Source organism: Leptodactylus fuscus, chromosome 5 (assembly GCF_031893055.1).
Source record: "Leptodactylus fuscus isolate aLepFus1 chromosome 5, aLepFus1.hap2, whole genome shotgun sequence".
NCBI lineage: Eukaryota > Metazoa > Chordata > Amphibia > Anura > Leptodactylidae > Leptodactylus > Leptodactylus fuscus.
In genome coordinates, this window is record NC_134269.1 from 219,821,814 (window position 1) to 219,844,171 (window position 22,358).

Genomic DNA, 22,358 nt, shown 5'->3' on the forward strand with positions numbered 1-22,358 from the left:
ATCTGCTGATACTGAGTGGAATCCATGCGACCCTCAACTTTAACAAGATTCCCGATGCCGGCATTGGCCACACAGCCCCAAAGCATGATGGAACCTCCACCAAATTTTACAGTGGGTAGCAAGTGTTTTTCTTGGAATGCTGTTTCTTTTTGGACGCCACGCATAACGCCTTTTTTTATAACCAAACAACTCAATTTTTGTTTCCAAAATGAAGCTGCCTTGTCCAAATGTGCTTTTTCATACCTCAGGCAACTCTATTTGTGGCGTACGTGCAGAAACGGCTTCTTTCTCATCACTCTCCCATACAGCTTCTATTTGTGCAAAGTGCGCTGTATAGTTGACCGATGCACAGTGACACCATCTGCAGCAAGATGATGCTGCAGCTCTTTGGAGGTGGTCTGTGGATTGTCCTTGACTGTTCTCACCATTCTTCTTCTCTGCCTTTCTGATATTTTTCTTGGCCTGCCACTTCTGGGCTTAACAAGAACTGTCCCTGTGGTCTTCCATTTCCTTACTATGTTCCTCACAGTGGAAACTGACAGGTTAAATCTCTGAGACAACGTTTTGTATCCTTCCCCTGAACAACTATGTTGAACAATCTTTGTTTTCAGATCATTTGAGAGCGGGCTGTCGATGTTCGGCGACCATCAAACTTAACTGAACTTGAATTGTTTTGTAGAAAGAAATGGTCCAAAATACCTTCATCCAGGATCCAGGAACTGATTAAAAGCTACAGGAAGCGACTAGAGGCTGTTATCTTTGCAAAAGGAGGATCTACTAAATATTAATGTCACTTTTCTGTTGAGGTGCCCATATTTTTGCACCGGTCAAATTTTGGTTTAATGCATATTGCGCATTTTCTGTTAGTACAATAAACCTCATTTCAATCCTGAAATATTACTGTGTCCATCAGTTATTAGATATATCAAACTGAAATGGCTGTTGCAAACACCAAAATATTTAGAACTAAAAATGATTAAGATTAATAGGGGTGCCCAAACTTTTTCATAGGACTGTATATAACTACTATAATACTGCCCCCTATGTACAAGAATATAACTACTATAATACTGCCCCCTATGTACATATATATATATATATATATATATATATATATATATATAACTACTATAATACTGCCCCCTATGTATAAGAATATAACTACTATAATACTACTCCTATGTACAAGAATATAACTACTATAATACTACTCCTATGTACAATATAACTACTATAATACTACTCCTATGTACAAGAATATAACTACTATAATACTACTCCTATGTACAAGAATATAACTACTATAATACTACCTCCTATATACAAGAATATAACTACTATAATACTACTCCTATGTACAAGAATATAACTACTATAATACTGCCCCCTATGTACATATATATATAACTACTATCAGTGTACATTCAGTTTCGTGCCGGTTTCCTCTTTCTGTATTTCTTATATTATTATTTCCTTGCTTACATTTCCTTAGGACTGAGCTGATTCCTCCCCTCATATCGGCGTCTTGTACTTACAGTATAGATAGTATAGAGCAGTTATATAAGTACCAGATTAACCCTTTGCTTATTAATGATATTTTAGGTAGCTGCAGACATCTTTGTGTATATACAAGTCCTCTGACCACTTTGCAGGGAGGTGTGTGAACGTTGTGACCCCTCCTCTATTATTCTCCTGTAGGATATTTGAGTTGGGGTCTTGTGTTCCTCTTGAAGGATGAGGTCGGGGTATAATGTGGCCCAGGTATAATCGCTCTCACAATCGCACAACAAATCACTTGTCACTTTTTTATCGCTTTCCCTGTACAAGACAAACAATAGTCACAATGGTTCCCGCTGTGCTTCAGTGCTCGGGTCACAGCCGGACATTGTGAAATTCTGACTCTCCCTTAATATTTTATTCTCCAGGGTGACAGTCCGTTGTGATATGACGGCTGTAGATAGCAGTGATATAGGGTATGGGTGTGGTGAGAAGCGGTAATGGTTACCATTCAGGTGTGTCAGGGTGTTACTGTGCCAGGGTTGTGGGTAAGAATCTGTGATATTGTAAGAAGAGGGTCTGCACCCCTTGTGTTACAGATCTGGCTTGGGGTTACTCTTACATTTCTAAAAGGCACCCTTGGGTTTCACCCCTTAATCCCTGTTCATGGGGTCTGATCTTTCCAGCAGGAAAGTCACCAGGTCACTACTTTATGGAGTAGTCCCTGTTCAGTGACAGTTGACCAAGGTGTGTCGAGAGACACTGATGCTGGGCACTAATGTGACAGGTAGACAGGTAGAGGTAGTAAGGTCAGACGGCAGTCCGGGATCAAAACAGGCAGCACAGGTTCTAAGCTGGAGTCAAGGCACAGGACAGGGCAGGTGGCACAGGTTCACAGTTGGAGCCAGGCACAGGACAGGGCAGGTGGCACAGGTTGACGGTTGGAGCCAGGCACAGGACAGGGCAGGTGGCACAGGTTGACGGTTGGAGCCAGGCATAGGTCAGGGCAGACAACACAGGTTCATAGTTGGAGCCAGGCACAGGCCAGGGCAGGTGGCACAGGTTCACAGTTGGAGCCAGGCATAGGTCAGGTTAGGCAGCACCGGTTCACAGTTGGAGCAAGGCACAGGCCAGGGCAGGTGGCACAGGGTCAAACTCAGAGTTGAGGCTCAGGTCAGGACAGATGGCACAAGGTCATAGTCAGACTCCAGGCATAGATCAGGGCAGGTTCATCATCAGACCCCAGATACAGCTAGGGGTAAGTGGCACAAACTACAGCTATGGTTGCAGGTGACCTCTGGTTTTTGGACTGATGAACTCGTTCTTACAAGTGCCCTATCGTTCTGTGATCCACGTGTAGGCGTTTGATTGCTATTCCTTGTGAAATCTGAATTCTTGTGATATTGTTTCCTCAGATTCGTATCACAGTCAGTAAACTGGCGATAACGCCACAATGGACCAACTACGGGCTCCGGATATTCGGTTACCTGCACCCACCTGCCGATGGTAAGTGCACTCCAAAGGGATTCGATCCATTGATCATCACTAGACCTCATCCTGTTATGACTTGTTAGCGCCCCCTTGAGGTCCCTTATAGGTCCTCTGGCAACACTTCCTGCCCTGATCTTTTGAGAGCTCAGTGTTATCATAGGGACATGAAGCTCCCACCAACCAGCGATCGCTCTTCAAGCCTCCTTGTGATAATACTGAACTGCTAGAGAACAGTGACAGGAAGTGTTGTCTTAGGGGCGCACAATAGAAATCCACATACACCTATAACAGCTTGATCTTGATTCCCCGTGGTATATAAACCGCTATATGATACATTGGCAGCCGGTTATAATGTAATATTTCGCTTATTCTCATATTCTTTGCGACAGATGAATTCCAGTTTGCGGTATCTTCCGATGACAACTCCGAGTTTTGGCTCAGCGACGATCAGTCGGTGACAAATTTGCGGCTCCTGTGCCGAGTAGGACCGGTATGGAGTGATTTATGGTGCAGATGTATTTAGCTCACAGAGGATTTGTGTAAACTGAACCCAATTGTAACAAACCCTCAGCTGTGAGAAGTCTATTAAAGTTATTGTTGTCTTTATATACTACAGGCAGGGAAGCAATGGAGCGCCCCAGGGGAATATGGGAAATTTCAAGAACAGATCTCCACACCAGTCAGGTAGGACACAGAAAAAACCATCTTTACCACAACCCCTGTCACTGCAGGCTTATTCTATGGAGGTGGGGCCCCTTTAAGGATTCATAATACAACCCTTCCTGGGGCTCTGTCAGTCACCTATAGAATGGTCTAACCAGCCCATCAAGCCTCATCATTGAAAGGAATGGTCTTACCCTCCATTTATCTATCCAGCTACTATTGAGGTTCTGCATGGGCGGGACAAAAACAATCCCCGCCCCTGCTTAGGATTCAGCTCTGATAGAGTTTGTGTAGAATAAGACATCAGTGGTTTGCTCGTCTGGTGGTTCCTGAGCAATGAGATGTCCTGCCTGAAGGGTAAATACTCGTCTTCTCCTACTTGTCTTATGTCTCCTTATATTGTAGGTTGTCGACATCCAAGAGATATTACTTTGAATTGTTACATAAACAGGATCATACAGGGACGGATCACGTGGAGCTGGCGGTGAGTGGCGGTATATAAAGTGATATAATGTACCCAGATGGTATAACCTGGGTATATACTGTATATAATTCTATATGTACAGCTGGTATAACCTGGGTATATACTGTATATAATTCTATATGTACAGCCGGTATAACCTGGGTATATACTGTATATAATTGTATATGTACAGCTGGTATAACCTGGGTATATACTGTATATAATTATATATGTACGGCCTGTATAACCTGGGTATATACTGTATATAATTATATGTGTACAGCCGGTATAACCTGGGTATATACTGTATATAATTCTGTATGTACAGCCGGTATAACCTGGGTATATACTGTATATAATTCTATATGTACAGCCGGTATAACCTGGGTATATACTGTATATAATTCTATATGTACAGCCGGTATAACCTGGGTATATACTGTATATAATTATATATGTACAGCTGGTATAACCTGGGTATATACTGTATATAATTATATATGTACAGCCGGTATAACCTGGGTATATACTGTATATAATTATATATGTACAGCTGGTATAACCTGGGTATATACTGTATATAATTATATATGTACAGCCGGTATAACCTGGGTATATACTGTATATAATTATGTATGTACAGCCGGTATAACCTGGGTATATACTGTATATAATTCTATATGTACAGCTGGTATAACCTGGGTATAGACTGTATATAATTATATATGTACAGCCAATATAACCTGGGTATAGACTGTATATAATTATGTATGTACAGCTGGTATAACCTGGGTATATACTGTATATAATTATATATGTACAGCCGGTATAACCTGGGTATATACTGTATATAATTATATATGTACAGCTGGTATAACCTGGGTATATACTGTATATAATTCTATATGTACAGCCGGTATAACCTGGGTATATACTGTATATAATTATGTATGTACAGCCGGTATAACCTGGGTATATACTGTATATAATTATATATGTACAGCCGGTATAACCTGGGTATATACTGTATATAATTATATATGTACAGCCGGTATAACCTGGGTATATACTGTATATAATTCTATATGTACAGCCGGTATAACCTGGGTATATACTGTATATAATTCTATATGTACAGCCGGTATAACCTGGGTATATACTGTATATAATTATATATATACAGCCGGTATAACCTGGGTATATACTGTATATAATTATATATGTACAGCTGGTATAACCTGGGTATATACTGTATATAATTATATATGTACAGCCGGTATAACCTGGGTATATACTGTATATAATTATATATGTACAGCTGGTATAACCTGGGTATATACTGTATACAATTCTATATGTACAGATGATACTATATACTAGTAGTTGCAGTCAGTATAGATGTCTCTCACCTTGCACCTGTCTCTCCCCGGCAGTGGCGGCAGTCTTCGGTTGACTCTCCGTTCACTCTGGTAGACTCGCAGTTCCTGTCTCTCTTCTCGGGTGAGTATATAGGAGCCATTCATGTGGGTTCACATGGTAAATATCTGCCCATATGTTGTTTATATCTTCAGGTCTATCAAATCCGGGAGAAGTTGTAACAATGATAGAAATAATAAAGTTTTCCATGATCTTAAACCACGCCCACTTTGTAGATGCCCCGCCCATGCAGAGTCTTGCTCTGAGGTTGTGTTTCTTCCTGTTTGCAGATGATATAAACCTGCCCCTGGGGAACACATCACTAATACCCCTGACTAAAGCCAGTCATCACACGGAGGGGTCCAAGGAGCACCCGGCGGACATTCTGAAGGAAGATCCTCGAGACAATATCTATAAGGGTGAGGCTGTGTATCCAGAGTAACCCCATAAACCATTAAGGGGCCCCTCCAGGTTACCTCCATCCAATGTGTCACCACTGGATTCAGCACACAGAGGATTGTCCATACCGGACTCAACAGTAACAAACCCTCAGCTGTGACAACTATACGATTTTTCAGCCTCTAAATGTTTGGTTTTCCTTTTCAGTCCATCTTGTGTCTATGAACCGTGTGAACAGTGTCCTACCCAGCTGCACGTATAAGCCCAGCTACCTGGTGGAGGGATACCCGCTGCAACGCTACCAGGGACTGCAGTTTGTAAGTCTCAGGGATGGCGTGAAACACAGGGGGGGATGTACCATGTCTGCTACTATACATGTTCTGCCTCCCCCAGGTGCGCCTCACATACGTGTACCCCAACGATTACACACGGCTCAGTCACATGGAGAAGGACAATGAGTGCATATACCAGGAGAACCGCCAGTACAGGAACAGGTATCCCACAACCGCCTCAGATACCCGTAAATGGGGCAATATATAGGGGTGGGGTAAGGGGTCAGACATTGACCCCCAGTCTGCCCGGAGAAGAAATGTATGGTGAGCAATGTAGCATTAACCCTTTATCTCTTACCCGCCAGGCTGAAATATAATAAGTACATGAAGGTGGACCGACCGCAGCCTGGACCTGCTGACCACCCAGGTAATACTCTGTGCTGCTGTTGTATATGATACAGATTTATGTAGACTGTATCCCACTTTGGCTGCATTGCTGTATCAAGGGGTCAAAAATTTGGCTCAGGGTCCTCCAGAAAGATGACAGTCTCAAATGTAAAGTCCATTTTTTTGTTCATGTATCAGGTTGGCCGGAGGACTACAACCCCTCAGATTTCCAGTATGAAGACACAGAGGATCAGTTTGTCGACAAAGAAGACGAAGAAGAACCGAGTGAAGATGAAATAATAAGACAGAGGAAACTTTTCTTAGTAGAAGATGAAAACAACCTGCCCAATTTAATGGGATCTGATCACCGGAGAAATGGGCGAGATATGGACAAGGAAGGTCTAAGACATCCAGATCCAAAAAGATCCAATGACCATGTAAGACAGAAGCGAGAAACCCCGGCTGCCGGTGACTCCAAACCTCGAAAGAAGAAGCGTGGCCAACTCCCAATTGCAGTCAATAGGACCCATGCTGAGGTAGAGAGAAATGGGTCAAGCGTCTTAAGGAATAAGGAAAGACCGAACCAAAATCTAGAAAGAAACAGCAAAGATACAAAGGTGCAACACAATGGTAGGAAAAGGAACGTACCACAAGAGGCAAACCTACATGAGATACAGGATCCACAACAGGTACATCATAGGAAGGAGGATTCCTACAGAAGACAATACATCAACATCCGAAATGTGGCTCAAGAATTGGATCGGGTGAAGATGGTAGAGATACCACCAGAAGTAAAGATACCAAATAGGCTTAAAGTAGCAAAAAGAGACGATGTCCATGACGGAAAGAAGATACAAGACAAAAAGCAAAAACCCCACTGGGTTGAGGAAAATAGACCCAAGGTGAAGCTCCATGAAGATGCAATAAAAGACAAGGATCAGATGCTGGATTCTCAAATAAACCCTAGAAAGGACCAGAACTTAGGAGAAGACAATAGAGAGGGGCCACTCAAAGTTGTGGGGAAAGCGAATGCTCGGGGGTCACAGATGCCTGGATTTACCCAAAATATAGATGTAGGGTCTCAAGTACGTCCTAGACCAGGTGAAAATGCAACACCCCTGCTTAGACAGGACTACACAACATCTAGAGGACCACAACTTCGGAAAAATGGAAGGCATGAACCTCAGGACATTGGGTGGACTAGACCAGGTCTTGATAGAATTGAGAAGCAGAATCAAAAACATGAAGATCATGACGAACAAAAATATGTAGGTCAGAAGATGGCCTTGGAAGAAAAGGTCGAGAAAAGCCAAGACTCTGGACCAGATGAGCCTGGAAGACGGAGAACGGGGCATCGTGTAGAAGACCCTGATGATAACCAGGTTATGAAACAAAGACCTTTAGAGACAACAACCCATTTGACAACAGTGGAAAACAAAGACGTCAATAGATTTGGTGCGAGAAACCAAGTCGTAGATGCGGATCAAGAAGAAGCTCAAAATCAACACAAAATGGAAGGTCAGAAGCGAGAAGATGCGATGGTAGAAAACGAAATACAACCCAACTCAGATAAGTACATAGAGGAAAATCCAGATAATACTGTGAGAGATGATCAGGAGGAGGAAGGTCATCAGGTTTATAGAGAAGACGATGTGGTGGAAGAGGAAGATGAGGAGCTTGATTATCCTTTTGTGTTTGAGGAACCTGTCTTCTGGAATCGGACTTTCCATGTGAGCGAGACAGATTTCCAGCTTATTCGATCAGACTACATCGATCTACAGTGTAATACATCTGGAAATCTCCAGCTGCCAGAAAGCGAAGCCTTGACCATAGTTGGATCTCTTATGAAGAAGCTCAACCAATGGCATCGAGGGTAAGAACCTGGGGCAAGTAACCTGAGGACATCCGGAAATACAGGAAGGAAACTGGGCAATAGCTATGAGTTAGATGTAGAGAGATACACTGCAGCTCGATCTAAGACAATATAGTCAATGCAACCACAACCAAAATTCTTTAGAACTAGGACATGAGCGCCGAAACTAAATGTCTAGAACATGAAAACCAAGACCATAGAAACCAATGTATATATTGGAACATGATTACTAAGACTGTGAGAAATGATATATCTAAATCATGAAAATTAAGACCATAAGAACCTCTCTATCTAGAACAAAGCAACCAAGATCAACTGAACCAATCTATATATTCTGACCATGAGGATACGTACAAGCTACTCTAGAGTTATGTATTGGCTTTCATTGTCTTACTTATTCTTGTCTTACTCTAGATATTTAGATTAACTCTCATAGTCTTAGGTCTAATGTTCTAGGGACATGCAGTAGATGGGTTCTCATGGTCTTAGGTTTCATGTTCTAGAGATATAGATGGGTTGTCATGATCTTAAGTTTTATGTTCTAGATATAGATGGGTTCTCATGGTCTTAGTTTTCATGTTCTAGAGATACAGATGGGTTCTCATGGTCTAACTTGTGTTCTGGAGACATAAATTTGCTCTCATGATCTTAGTTTTCATGTTCTAGTGCCCAGACCATAGACCAGGAAACCAACTGAATTAGTTAGAACATGAAGACCAAAATTCACATGACCATGGAAATCAATCAATAGATCTAGAACATAGAAACCAAAGCATTGATCAGGAGAACCAATCTATATATCTAGAACACAAGAACTGAAGCCTTGAGAACACATTTTTACACATCTAGACCATGAAGATATGAGATTGAAACTATTTATCCAGAACACAAGAACTTAGGACATGAGAATGGATGTGTATGAATATAAAAAAGAGCTTCTGAGCAGTGCAGAGTATTTCAGGAGAGGAGCTCCAGATCCATCCACTGGCGATACTGTGCGGAGTAATTTGGACCATCTTCCTCGTATGATCGTCTCATCTCTATCTTGTTTCGTTCTTGGTTGCAGCATGTACAAGCTCCAGAGGATTGTTAACATAGAGAAGCGCCTGGACTACATTCGCGGGAGTCGATATTTTCTGGACTTGGAGTTTAGGGACAGGTTTAACCGTCTTGTGAGATTTGCTCATTACGTCTTTGCCCCCAGCTGGACCGGACTGACTGATGACGTGAGGGATATGAGGAGGAGGTTGTTGGGGCCACGCCGGAGGCTGACGGCCAATGAGAGGCAGGTGGAGCTGTGCTGGCCTAGTGGTCTGGTCTGGAGCCCACAGGCCATGGTCTATTTTATAGTGCCAGGTAAGTGGTGGGAGACACCGGAGGCGCAAAGGTTATAAAATATATCGCAACGTCTGTGACAATTACAATCCTTTGTAGTGAAAAACCAAGCCCGCTGGGTGCAGAAGTTCATCTGGGACATGGAGTCTTTGTACCAGGCCACAGAGGACCCCAGTTTCAGTGTCATCATTGTGGACTTTAGTAGCACCGACCTGGATGTTCGCAACGCCCTGCAACGATCAAAATTACCCCGGTAATTACAGAGATTATGTTTCTTTTTTCCTGATACAGAGCTCCAGATCCCCTGCATAGTCAGGTACATGATATGATTCTACAGTCACCACTAGGAGGCGATACAATGCTTAGTTTTATAAGACAGTGAGCTCAATGGCTCCCCTAGTGGTGGGAGGCCCACGTCAAGAGTCCACATTGTCATGCGAGTGGAGGCCAGATTTGTATCATGTAACTCTAGGTCTATGTGGTTTTATAGAAGGTGCCTTGGGGGGGGGGGGGGGCCATCTTGGCTTACGGTGACATCTTGAATACTTCTTTCCTGTTTTGCAGATACCAGTTTGTACAACTCGAAGGAAACTTTGAGCGATCTGCGGGCCTCCAGGCTGGCATAGATCTGGTGAAGGTGAGTCTGGCCACGTCATGGTCCACAGTGTAGATGAAAGGTTGATCATGACATCACTTCTATAGTATTTACCCTATACTGTCCCCTCCAGAACCCTCACAGCATCCTTTTCCTATGTGACCTCCATATACATTTTCCTCCGTCAATCATCGACTCAGTGCGGACTCACACGGTGGAGGGTAAGCTGGTGTACGCGCCCATGGTCATGAGGCTGGACTGCGGAGCTTCTCCTACATGGCCTGACGGTAAGTTCTTCCTTAAGGTTACATCTGTGACCCCCTTTAGACTGTCCCATCCAATTTAATTAAACAGGCAATGATGTTCTGCAGGATATTGGGAGGTGAATGGGTTCGGCCTGCTGGGAATTTACAAGTCAGACCTGGATAATATCGGAGGAATGAACACTGAAGAATTTCGAGAACGATGGGGAGGAGAAGACTGGGAGCTGCTGGACAGGTGAGGAGATTGAAAGATAACGCCAACCACAAATTCAATATGCAAGGGTGGGACCAGGGGGGCGTGTACTAAGAAGGGAACGCCCCAGAGGAACATAGACAGGTGATGAGATTGAAAGATAACGCCAACTACAAATTCAATATGCAAGGGTGGGACCAGGGGGGCGTGTGCTAAGAAGGGAACGCCCCAGAGGAACATAGACAGGTGATGAGATTCAAAGATAACGCCAACTACAAATTCAATATGCAAGGGTGGGACCAGGGGGGCGTGTACTAAGAAGGGAACGCCCCAGAGGAACATAGACAGGTGATGAGATTGAAAGATAACGCCAACCACAAATTCAATATGCAAGGGTGGGACCAGGGGGGCGTGTACTAAGAAGGGAACGCCCCAGAGGAACATGGACAGGTGAGGAGTTTAAAGGATGATGTCAACAAATTAAATGATGATGAGCAGGGGTGTGTACTAAGAAGGGAACACCCCTGAGGAGCACCCAGACGTAGACATATAGACTCACCCAACAATACAATACAATGGTGAACTTACTAAAATGTCTTCATTCCTACACTGTACACTAATGGCGGGCAGACTCTGTTCATTATTTGATGACTATTGTAAACATGCCTGAAATCTCGCCATATAATGAGAGTATTCCTATACTTTCCCATCAGGATTCTCCACGCTGGGCTGGAGGTGGAGCGGTTGGCGGTCAGGAACTTTTACCACCACTTCCACTCCAAGCGCGGCATGTGGAACCGCCGGACAGCATCAAACGTACAGCAGAATGCCTGAAAACGGCGACACTTCCCAAAGCAAACATGAAGGATATCTGAGCATCACAACGGCCACCTCGCCTCTACGATAAGGAAGGCCCTGTCATGGTGGAGGGTCCCACCTGTTGGTTTATATGGAGCAGACCGACACTGGTCATTGCGAATACTTCGATGCTACTTGCCCTCAGGGGTAACAGTCAGATACATCTCGTGGTGCAAAAAACTTTTCATGGCTGCTCCAGACCCATAGCCAGGGCTGTTCAGCATAAAATGGGACTGAACCAGGTGGATCAACTTGGGACGTGGATCGTGAACGGGCATAAAACAGGTGGATGAAGTGCCTTACTAGGAATATGGACTCTCTAATTATAAGGACTTGTTCATCCTGTTCCTAGAATAGCGCCCCCTTCTGTACCATAATGGATCAGCAGGAACTTGAGTACATTTGTTATTCGTTGCACCATCCATAGTAGATCATATAGAAAATACCAGAACTGTTACAGAGGAATACCGCTGCACCTCTTACTATTGTGCCCTCTACTGGTCAGCAGTGGCCCCTCATTATTATCTATGGACAACAGAACACAGGTCACTTCTCTGAGTTACTTGTAATGTGAACTGGGCCTTGTACAATAAATTGCCCTTATAGGGTACAGATGTGCAAAATGTGTCTGTGGGTTAAGGTGGAGCGTGTCCAATGCTATCCTTGAATTTTTAAGGGGAGGTATGAGATTAGAAAAGCAGTGAATGGGATGGAGCTGCAATACCATGGTCAACCTATAGACGAAAGAGGCGCTGTGTTTGCCAAGTTCTCATAAAAATATTTTTTCCTGGGAACTGATGGACATGTGAGGAGTATAATGGATAACTCCACCCACAAACTAAATCAAGAGCAGGGGTGGGGCTAAGAAGGGAACACCCCCGAGGAATAGATTTGTAAACGTTATAGTAGACTTTCTGTAAAGCAGACGCTCTGACAAAAATTACCGTAACTGTGTGGCGCAAAACCAAAAAGCATCTGCACCACGAAGTCACTTTATATATCATTATCATAGTGTTTAGGGCATCAGAATCTATACGGTCAAATGTTTACCTTGTATGTGCAAGAAAACTGTAGGAAAAATTGCAAAAAAATAAATAAATTTTTAATAAAATTGTTATCTCCATAGGAATAATTTTGTAGCTGACAGTAAGTGATGATGTGCAATAATACTGCTGAGGTCTGTATACGGGGTGGAGATGTTTATACTGTCACAGCAGAGACGTATAGGATTATAGCAATGAGCCGATCATCCTGGGTGTGAAGATACAAAAGATTATATCAAAGGTTGTCCTTCAGTCACCCAGGTATAGAAATAATCCACCATCGAACAACAAGTCGTGTCTCTACATGCAGCTTCTCTCTACCAGTACAGTATAGATAATAATCTCCGATTCACCAGAACAGTATAGAGAATCTCCTCCAGAACAGTATAGAGAATCTCCTCCAGAACTGTATAGAGAATCTCCTCCAGAACAGTATAGAGAATCTCCTCCAGAACAGTATAGAGAATCTCCTCCAGAACTGTATAGAGAATCTCCTCCAGAACAGTATAGAGAATCTCCTCCAGAACAGTATAGAGAATCTCCTCCAGAACAGTATAGAGAATCTCCTCCAGAACAGTATAGAGAATCTCCTCCAGAACAGTATAGAGAATCTCCTCCAGAACTGTATAGAGAATCTCCTCCAGAACTGTATAGAGAATCTCCTCCAGAACTGTATAGAGAATCTCCTCCAGAACTGTATAGAGAATCTCCTCCAGAACAGTATAGAGAATCTCCTCCAGAACAGTATAGAGAATCTCCTCCAGAACTGTATAGAGAATCTCCTCCAGAACAGTATAGAGAATCTCCTCCAGAACAGTATAGAGAATCTTCTCCAGAACAGTATAGAGAATCTCCTCCAGAACAGTATAGAGAATCTCCTCCAGAACAGTATATAGAATCTCCTCCAGAACAGTATAGAGAATCTCCTCCAGAACTGTATAGAGAATCTCCTCCAGAACTGTATAGAGAATCTCCTCCAGAACAGTATAGAGAATCTCCTCCAGAACTGTATAGAGAATCTCCTCCAGAACTGTATAGAGAATCTCCTCCAGAACTGTATAGAGAATCTCCTCCAGAACAGTATAGAGAATCTCCTCCAGAACAGTATAGAGAATCTCCTCCAGAACTGTATAGAGAATCTCCTCCAGAACTGTATAGAGAATCTCCTCCAGAACTGTATAGAGAATCTCCTCCAGAACAGTATAGAGAATCTCCTCCAGAACAGTATAGAGAATCTCCTCCAGAACTGTATAGAGAATCTCCTCCAGAACTGTATAGAGAATCTCCTCCAGAACAGTATAGAGAATCTCCTCCAGAACTGTATAGAGAATCTCCTCCAGAACTGTATAGAGAATCTCCTCCAGAACAGTATAGAGAATCTCCTCCAGAACTGTATAGAGAATCTCCTCCAGAACTGTATAGAGAATCTCCTCCAGAACAGTATAGAGAATCTCCTCCAGAACAGTATAGAGAATCTCCTCCAGAACAGTATAGAGAATCTCCTCCAGAACAGTATAGAGAATCTCTCCTCGGGTGCAATACAGTATAGATAATCTCCCCTGTCCACCTATACAGTCAGGTCTGCTCCTGCCCATTCCCCGTCTCCCCAGATACCACATTCTCCAGTGACTTCTTTGTACATTTATTCGGCAGCAGATCAGAACATCAGAGAAGTAGAAAATAAATTAATAAATGTGCAAATAATGAAAAGCGACAAAATCTAAAGAGTATAAGTAATTATTAATAGTCAGGATCATATATATATATATACAGTATATCTTATAGGCCTCATATCACACTGTATAGTCAGGTGGGCCTCGTTGTCCATAGCAACCAATCAGAGCTCAGCTTTCATCATCACAGAGGAGATTCAGAATGATAGTTGAGCTGTGATTGGTTGCTGTGGGATAATGAAAGCTGAGCTCTGATTGGTTGCTTTGAGATAATGAAAGCTGAGCTCTGATTGGTTGCTATGGACAACAAGGACAGTCCAACTATAGGATAAATGACTGAAGGGGAGACAGAGAACGTAATACTGATGAAGGCCTGACATAGTAATAAGTGCGCTATAACCTGACAGACGTCTGCGCCATGTTCCCATTATGCGCTAGTTCTATTCGTAGTCCTCCGTGCGGTCCCTGTGACATAGTAAGACCCGCGCTATACCCTGACAGACGTCTGCGCCATGTTCCCATTACGCGCTAGTTCTCACTGTACTTTATTTGTAGTCCTCCGTGCGGCTCCTGTGACATAGTAAGCTGCGCGCTATACCCTGACAGACGTCTGCGCCATGTTCCCATTACGCGCTAGTTCTCACTGTTATTTGTAGTCCTCCGTGCGGCTCCTGTGACATAGTAAGCTGCGCGCTATACCCTGACAGACGTCTGCGCCATGTTCCCATTATGCGCTAGTTCTATTCGTAGTCCTCCGTGCGGTCCCTGTGACATAGTAAGACCCGCGCTATACCCTGACAGACGTCTGCGCCATGTTCCCATTACGCGCTAGTTCTCACTGTACTTTATTTGTAGTCCTCCGTGCGGCTCCTGTGACATAGTAAGCCGCGCGCTATACCCTGACAGACGTCTGCGCCATGTTCCCTTTATGCGCTAGTTCTATTCGTAGTCCTCCGTGCGGCTCCTGTGACATAGTAAGCCGCGCGCTATACCCTGACAGACGTCTGCGCCATGTTCCCATTACGCGCTAGTTCTCACTGTTATTTGTAGTCCTCCGTGCGGCTCCTGTGACATAGTAAGCTGCGCGCTATACCCTGACAGACGTCTGCGCCATGTTCCCATTACGCGCTAGTTCTCACTGTTATTCGTAGTCCTCCGTGCGGCTCCTGTGACATAGTAAGCTGCGCGCTATACCCTGACAGACGTCTGCGCCATGTTCCCATTACGCGCTAGTTCTCACTGTTATTCGTAGTCCTCCGTGCGGTTCCTGTGACATAGTAAGCTGCGCGCTATACCCTGACAGACGTCTGCGCCATGTTCCCATTACGCGCTAGTTCTCACTGTTATTCGTAGTCCTCCGTGCGGTTCCTGTGACATAGTAAGCTGCGCGCTATACCCTGACAGACGTCTGCGCCATGTTCCCGTTATGTGCTAGTTCTATTCGTAGTCCTCCGTGCGGCTCCTGTGACATAGTAAGCTGCGCGCTATACCCTGACAGACGTCTGCGCCATGTTCCCATTACGCGCTAGTTCTCACTGTTATTCGTAGTCCTCCGTGCGGCTCCTGTGACATAGTAAGACCCGCGCTATACCCTGACAGACGTCTGCGCCATGTTCCCTTTATGTGCTAGTTCTATTCGTAGTCCTCCGTGCGGCTCCTGTGACATAGTAAGCAGCGCGCTATACCCTGACAGACGTCTGCGCCATGTTCCCGTTATGTGCTAGGACTCACTGTTATTCGTAGTCCTCCGTGCGGTTCCTGTGACATAGTAAGCTGCGCGCTATACCCTGACAGACGTCTGCGCCATGTTCCCATTACGCGCTAGTTCTCACTGTTATTCGTAGTCCTCCGTGCGGTTCCTGTGACATAGTAAGCTGCGCGCTATACCCTGACAGACGTCTGCGCCATGTTCCCATTACGCGCTAGTTCTCACTGTTATTTGTAGTCCTCCGTGCGGCTCCTGTGACATAGTAAGCTGCGCGCTATACCCTGACAGACGTCTGCGCCATGTTCCCATTATGCGCTAGTTCTATTCGTAGTCCTCCGTGCGGTCCCTGTGACATAGTAAGACCCGCGCTATACCCTGACAGACGTCTGCGCCATGTTCCCATTACGCGCTAGTTCTCACTGTACTTTATTTGTAGTCCTCCGTGCGGCTCCTGTGACATAGTAAGCCGCGCGCTATACCCTGACAGACGTCTGCGCCATGTTCCCTTTATGCGCTAGTTCTATTCGTAGTCCTCCGTGCGGCTCCTGTGACATAGTAAGCCGCGCGCTATACCCTGACAGACGTCTGCGCCATGTTCCCATTACGCGCTAGTTCTCACTGTTATTTGTAGTCCTCCGTGCGGCTCCTGTGACATAGTAAGCTGCGCGCTATACCCTGACAGACGTCTGCGCCATGTTCCCATTACGCGCTAGTTCTCACTGTTATTCGTAGTCCTCCGTGCGGCTCCTGTGACATAGTAAGCTGCGCGCTATACCCTGACAGACGTCTGCGCCATGTTCCCATTACGCGCTAGTTCTCACTGTTATTCGTAGTCCTCCGTGCGGCTCCTGTGACATAGTAAGACCCGCGCTATACCCTGACAGACGTCTGCGCCATGTTCCCTTTATGTGCTAGTTCTATTCGTAGTCCTCCGTGCGGCTCCTGTGACATAGTAAGCAGCGCGCTATACCCTGACAGACGTCTGCGCCATGTTCCCGTTATGTGCTAGGACTCACTGTTATTCGTAGTCCTCCGTGCGGTTCCTGTGACATAGTAAGCTGCGCGCTATACCCTGACAGACGTCTGCGCCATGTTCCCATTACGCGCTAGTTCTCACTGTTATTCGTAGTCCTCCGTGCGGTTCCTGTGACATAGTAAGCTGCGCGCTATACCCTGACAGACGTCTGCGCCATGTTCCCGTTATGTGCTAGTTCTATTCGTAGTCCTCCGTGCGGCTCCTGTGACATAGTAAGCTGCGCGCTATACCCTGACAGACGTCTGCGCCATGTTCCCATTACGCGCTAGTTCTATTCGTAGTCCTCCGTGCGGTCCCTGTGACATAGTAAGACCCGCGCTATACCCTGACAGACGTCTGCACCATGTTCCCTTTATGCGCTAGTTCTATTCGTAGTCCTCCGTGCGGTTCCTGTGACATAGTAAGCTGTGCGCTATACCCTGACAGACGTCTGCGCCATGTTCCCGTTATGTGCTAGTACTCACTGTTATTCGTAGTCCTCCGTGCGGTTCCTGTGACATAGTAAGCTGCGCGCTATACCCTGACAGACGTCTGCGCCATGTTCCCATTACGCGCTAGTTCTCACTGTTATTCGTAGTCCTCCGTGCGGCTCCTGTGACATAGTAAGCCGCGCGCTATACCCTGACAGACGTCTGCGCCATGTTCCCTTTATGCGCTAGTTCTATTCGTAGTCCTCCGTGCGGCTCCTGTGACATAGTAAGCCGCGCGCTATACCCTGACAGACGTCTGCGCCATGTTCCCATTACGCGCTAGTTCTCACTGTTATTTGTAGTCCTCCGTGCGGCTCCTGTGACATAGTAAGCCGCGCGCTATACCCTGACAGACGTCTGCGCCATGTTCCCATTACGCGCTAGTTCTCACTGTTATTCGTAGTCCTCCGTGCGGCTCCTGTGACATAGTAAGACCCGCGCTATACCCTGACAGACGTCTGCGCCATGTTCCCGTTATGTGCTAGTTCTATTCGTAGTCCTCCGTGCGGCTCCTGTGACATAGTAAGCAGCGCGCTATACCCTGACAGACGTCTGCGCCATGTTCCCGTTATGTGCTAGTACTCACTGTTTTTCGTAGTCCTCCGTGCGGTTCCTGTGACATAGTAAGCTGCGCGCTATACCCTGACAGACGTCTGCGCCATGTTCCCATTACGCGCTAGTTCTCACTGTTATTCGTAGTCCTCCGTGCGGTTCCTGTGACATAGTAAGCTGCGCGCTATACCCTGACAGACGTCTGCGCCATGTTCCCGTTATGTGCTAGTTCTATTCGTAGTCCTCCGTGCGGCTCCTGTGACATAGTAAGCTGCGCGCTATACCCTGACAGACGTCTGCGCCATGTTCCCATTACGCGCTAGTTCTATTCGTAGTCCTCCGTGCGGCTCCTGTGACATAGTAAGCTGCGCGCTATACCCTGACAGACGTCTGCGCCATGTTCCCATTACGCGCTAGTTCTATTCGTAGTCCTCCGTGCGGTCCCTGTGACATAGTAAGACCCGCGCTATACCCTGACAGACGTCTGCACCATGTTCCCTTTATGCGCTAGTTCTATTCGTAGTCCTCCGTGCGGTTCCTGTGACATAGTAAGCCGCGCGCTATACCCTGACAGACGTCTGCGCCATGTTCCCGTTATGTGCTAGTACTCACTGTTATTCGTAGTCCTCCGTGCGGTTCCTGTGACATAGTAAGCTGCGCGCTATACCCTGACAGACGTCTGCGCCATGTTCCCATTACGCGCTAGTTCTCACTGTTATTCGTAGTCCTCCGTGCGGTTCCTGTGACATAGTAAGCTGCGCGCTATACCCTGACAGACGTCTGCGCCATGTTCCCATTACGCGCTAGTTCTCACTGTTATTCGTAGTCCTCCGTGCGGCTCCTGTGACATAGTAAGCCGCGCGCTATACCCTGACAGACGTCTGCGCCATGTTCCCATTACGCGCTAGTTCTCACTGTTATTCGTAGTCCTCCGTGCGACTCCTGTGACATAGTAAGCCGCGCGCTATACCCTGACAGACGTCTGCGCCATGTTCCCGTTATGTGCTAGTTCTATTCGTAGTCCTCCGTGCGGCTCCTGTGACATAGTAAGACCCGCGCTATACCCTGACAGACGTCTGCGCCATGTTCCCATTATGCGCTAGTTCTATTCGTAGTCCTCCGTGCGGCTCCTGTGACATAGTAAGCAGCGCGCTATACCCTGACAGACGTCTGCGCCATGTTCCCATTACGCGCTAGTTCTATTCGTAGTCCTCCGTGCGGCTCCTGTGACATAGTAAGCAGCGCGCTATACCCTGACAGACGTCTGCGCCATGTTCCCGTTATGCGCTAGTTCTATTTGTAGTCCTCCGTGCGGCTCCTGTGACATAGTAAGCAGCGCGCTATACCCTGACAGACGTCTGCACCATGTTCCCTTTATGCGCTAGTTCTATTCGTAGTCCTCCGTGCGGTCCCTGTGACATAGTAAGCAGCGCGCTATACCCTGACAGACGTCTGCGCCATGTTCCCGTTATGTGCTAGTTCTATTCGTAGTCCTCCGTGCGGTCCCTGTGACATAGTAAGACCCGCGCTATACCCTGACAGACGTCTGCGCCATGTTCCCATTACGCGCTAGTTCTATTCGTAGTCCTCCGTGCGGTCCCTGTGACATAGTAAGACCCGCGCTATACCCTGACAGACGTCTGCGCCATGTTCGCATTATGCGCTAGTTCTATTTGTAGTCCTCCGTGCGGTTCCTGTGACATAGTAAGACCCGCGCTATACCCTGACAGACGTCTGCGCCATGTTCCCATTACGCGCTAGTTCTATTCGTAGTCCTCCGTGCGGTCCCTGTGACATAGTAAGACCCGCGCTATACCCTGACAGACGTCTGCGCCATGTTCCCATTATGCGCTAGTTCTATTCGTAGTCCTCCGTGCGGTTCCTGTGACATAGTAAGACCCGCGCTATACCCTGACAGACGTCTGCGCCATGTTCCCATTATGCGCTAGTTCTATTCGTAGTCCTCCGTGCGGTCCCTGTGACATAGTAAGACCCGCGCTATACCCTGACAGACGTCTGCGCCATGTTCCCATTACGCGCTAGTTCTATTCGTAGTCCTCCGTGCGGTCCCTGTGACATAGTAAGACCCGCGCTATACCCTGACAGACGTCTGCGCCATGTTCCCATTACGCGCTAGTTCTCACTGTTATTCGTAGTCCTCCGTGCGGTCCCTGTGACATAGTAAGACCCGCGCTATACCCTGACAGACGTCTGCGCCATGTTCCCATTATGCGCTAGTTCTATTCGTAGTCCTCCGTGCGGTCCCTGTGACATAGTAAGACCCGCGCTATACCCTGACAGACGTCTGCGCCATGTTCCCATTACGCGCTAGTTCTATTCGTAGTCCTCCGTGCGGTCCCTGTGACATAGTAAGACCCGCGCTATACCCTGACAGACGTCTGCGCCATGTTCCCATTATGCGCTAGTTCTATTCGTAGTCCTCCGTGCGGTCCCTGTGACATAGTAAGACCCGCGCTATACCCTGACAGACGTCTGCGCCATGTTCCCATTACGCGCTAGTTCTCACTGTTATTCGTAGTCCTCCGTGCGGTTCCTGTGACATAGTAAGACCCGCGCTATACCCTGACAGACGTCTGCGCCATGTTCCCATTACGCGCTAGTTCTCACTGTTATTCGTAGTCCTCCGTGCGGTTCCTGTGACATAGTAAGACCCGCGCTATACCCTGACAGACGTCTGCGCCATGTTCCCATTACGCGCTAGTTCTATTCGTAGTCCTCCGTGCGGTCCCTGTGACATAGTAAGACCCGCGCTATACCCTGACAGACGTCTGCGCCATGTTCCCATTACGCGCTAGTTCTATTCGTAGTCCTCCGTGCGGTCCCTGTGACATAGTAAGACCCGCGCTATACCCTGACAGACGTCTGCGCCATGTTCCCATTACGCGCTAGTTCTCACTGTTATTCATACACCTCCGTGCGGCTCCTGTGACATAGTAAGCTGCGCGCTATACCCTGACAGACGTCTGCGCCATGTTCCCATTATGCGCTAGTTCTATTCGTAGTCCTCCGTGCGGTCCCTGTGACATAGTAAGACCCGCGCTATACCCTGACAGACGTCTGCGCCATGTTCCCATTACGCGCTAGTTCTCACTGTTATTCGTAGTCCTCCGTGCGGCTCCTGTGACATAGTAAGACCCGCGCTATACCCTGACAGACGTCTGCACCATGTTCCCATTACACGCTAGTTCTCACTGTTATTCGTAGTCCTCCGTGCGGTCCCTGTGACATAGTAAGCAGCGCGCTATACCCTGACAGACGTCTGCGCCATGTTCCCATTACGCGCTAGTTCTCACTGTTATTCATACACCTCCGTGCGGTTCCTGTGACGGCTTCTTTATCTGCCTCTCGGTTTTCTTTTATTGTAGGATGCCTGCACTGATCCGGATTAGATCCAGGGTATACAGGAGCGACGTCCCGTCACCTCTACACTTCCCGATCACTCGCCTCCTCTAATCTCTTGATGGCGGCCGTATACTGCAGAGGATATAGGTAAAGCGTCAGGGTAACCATAGGAAACCTTGCAATGCTCCGACCTGGGTATTACGCGAGTGTCCAATCAATGGGCGCAACGTCACGGGGTGCGTGCAAGGACTGCGGTCTCCTCACTATAAAGAAGCAGAGGACACCGCGCACATCGGCTTCCATGGTCCACCATCGAGGTTACTGCAGTTTTCTGTGTTTTGTTCCTATATACTCCTATATACTCCTCCTCCTGATGATCCTAAGTAACAAGTAGGGGTGAAACGCGTAGCGGAGTGGTATATTGAGCGTATAGACTCCTCCATTAGGTGACTTTATCCTAGTCGCAGTCTGCTGGTGATTTTCATGGTTAGGCCGGCAGATGAGAGTCACTTAGAGGTCCCGTTAGGTCGGCCTGTTTAGACTTCCCTGGTTCCTGGAGCGATCCCCGTATATATCACTGCCGTCTTATACACCCAGGAGGCGCCACGTATCTGCACATTATTGGCTGATCCCTATCAGGTCCTACATCTCAGGGCTCTCCGTATAGAACAGACACTCCTATAGGCAGCATGTGTCTGCTATATCATAGATTGTAAGCCCTGGCGGCCCGGCCCTCCACCCCACTGTGCCAGCCGGTCACTGTCAGTATTATATCTACCTGTATATTCTGTGTATTGTCTGTAACCCC

At 46.6% G+C, this 22,358-nt stretch overlaps 1 protein-coding gene across 1 annotated transcript in view; it reads left to right on the top strand.

The window, feature by feature from the left end:
• B4GALNT3 (beta-1,4-N-acetyl-galactosaminyltransferase 3) overlaps positions 1 to 12,492 on the top strand; it is a 42,416-nt gene extending 29,924 nt beyond the window's left edge. Inside the window, exons 5-20 of the mRNA XM_075275452.1 lie at positions 2,913 to 3,003; positions 3,378 to 3,478; positions 3,605 to 3,672; positions 4,057 to 4,135; positions 5,548 to 5,614; positions 5,821 to 5,949; positions 6,137 to 6,246; positions 6,323 to 6,423; positions 6,567 to 6,628; positions 6,787 to 8,461; positions 9,528 to 9,817; positions 9,896 to 10,049; positions 10,361 to 10,433; positions 10,525 to 10,678; positions 10,763 to 10,889; positions 11,561 to 12,492. Of these exons, the coding sequence (XP_075131553.1) occupies positions 2,913 to 3,003; positions 3,378 to 3,478; positions 3,605 to 3,672; positions 4,057 to 4,135; positions 5,548 to 5,614; positions 5,821 to 5,949; positions 6,137 to 6,246; positions 6,323 to 6,423; positions 6,567 to 6,628; positions 6,787 to 8,461; positions 9,528 to 9,817; positions 9,896 to 10,049; positions 10,361 to 10,433; positions 10,525 to 10,678; positions 10,763 to 10,889; positions 11,561 to 11,681 (3,402 nt within the window). The 3' untranslated portion in view covers positions 11,682 to 12,492. The remainder of the gene's footprint in view (positions 1 to 2,912; positions 3,004 to 3,377; positions 3,479 to 3,604; positions 3,673 to 4,056; positions 4,136 to 5,547; positions 5,615 to 5,820; positions 5,950 to 6,136; positions 6,247 to 6,322; positions 6,424 to 6,566; positions 6,629 to 6,786; positions 8,462 to 9,527; positions 9,818 to 9,895; positions 10,050 to 10,360; positions 10,434 to 10,524; positions 10,679 to 10,762; positions 10,890 to 11,560) is intronic.
• Positions 12,493 to 22,358: the final 9,866 nt, after the last annotated feature.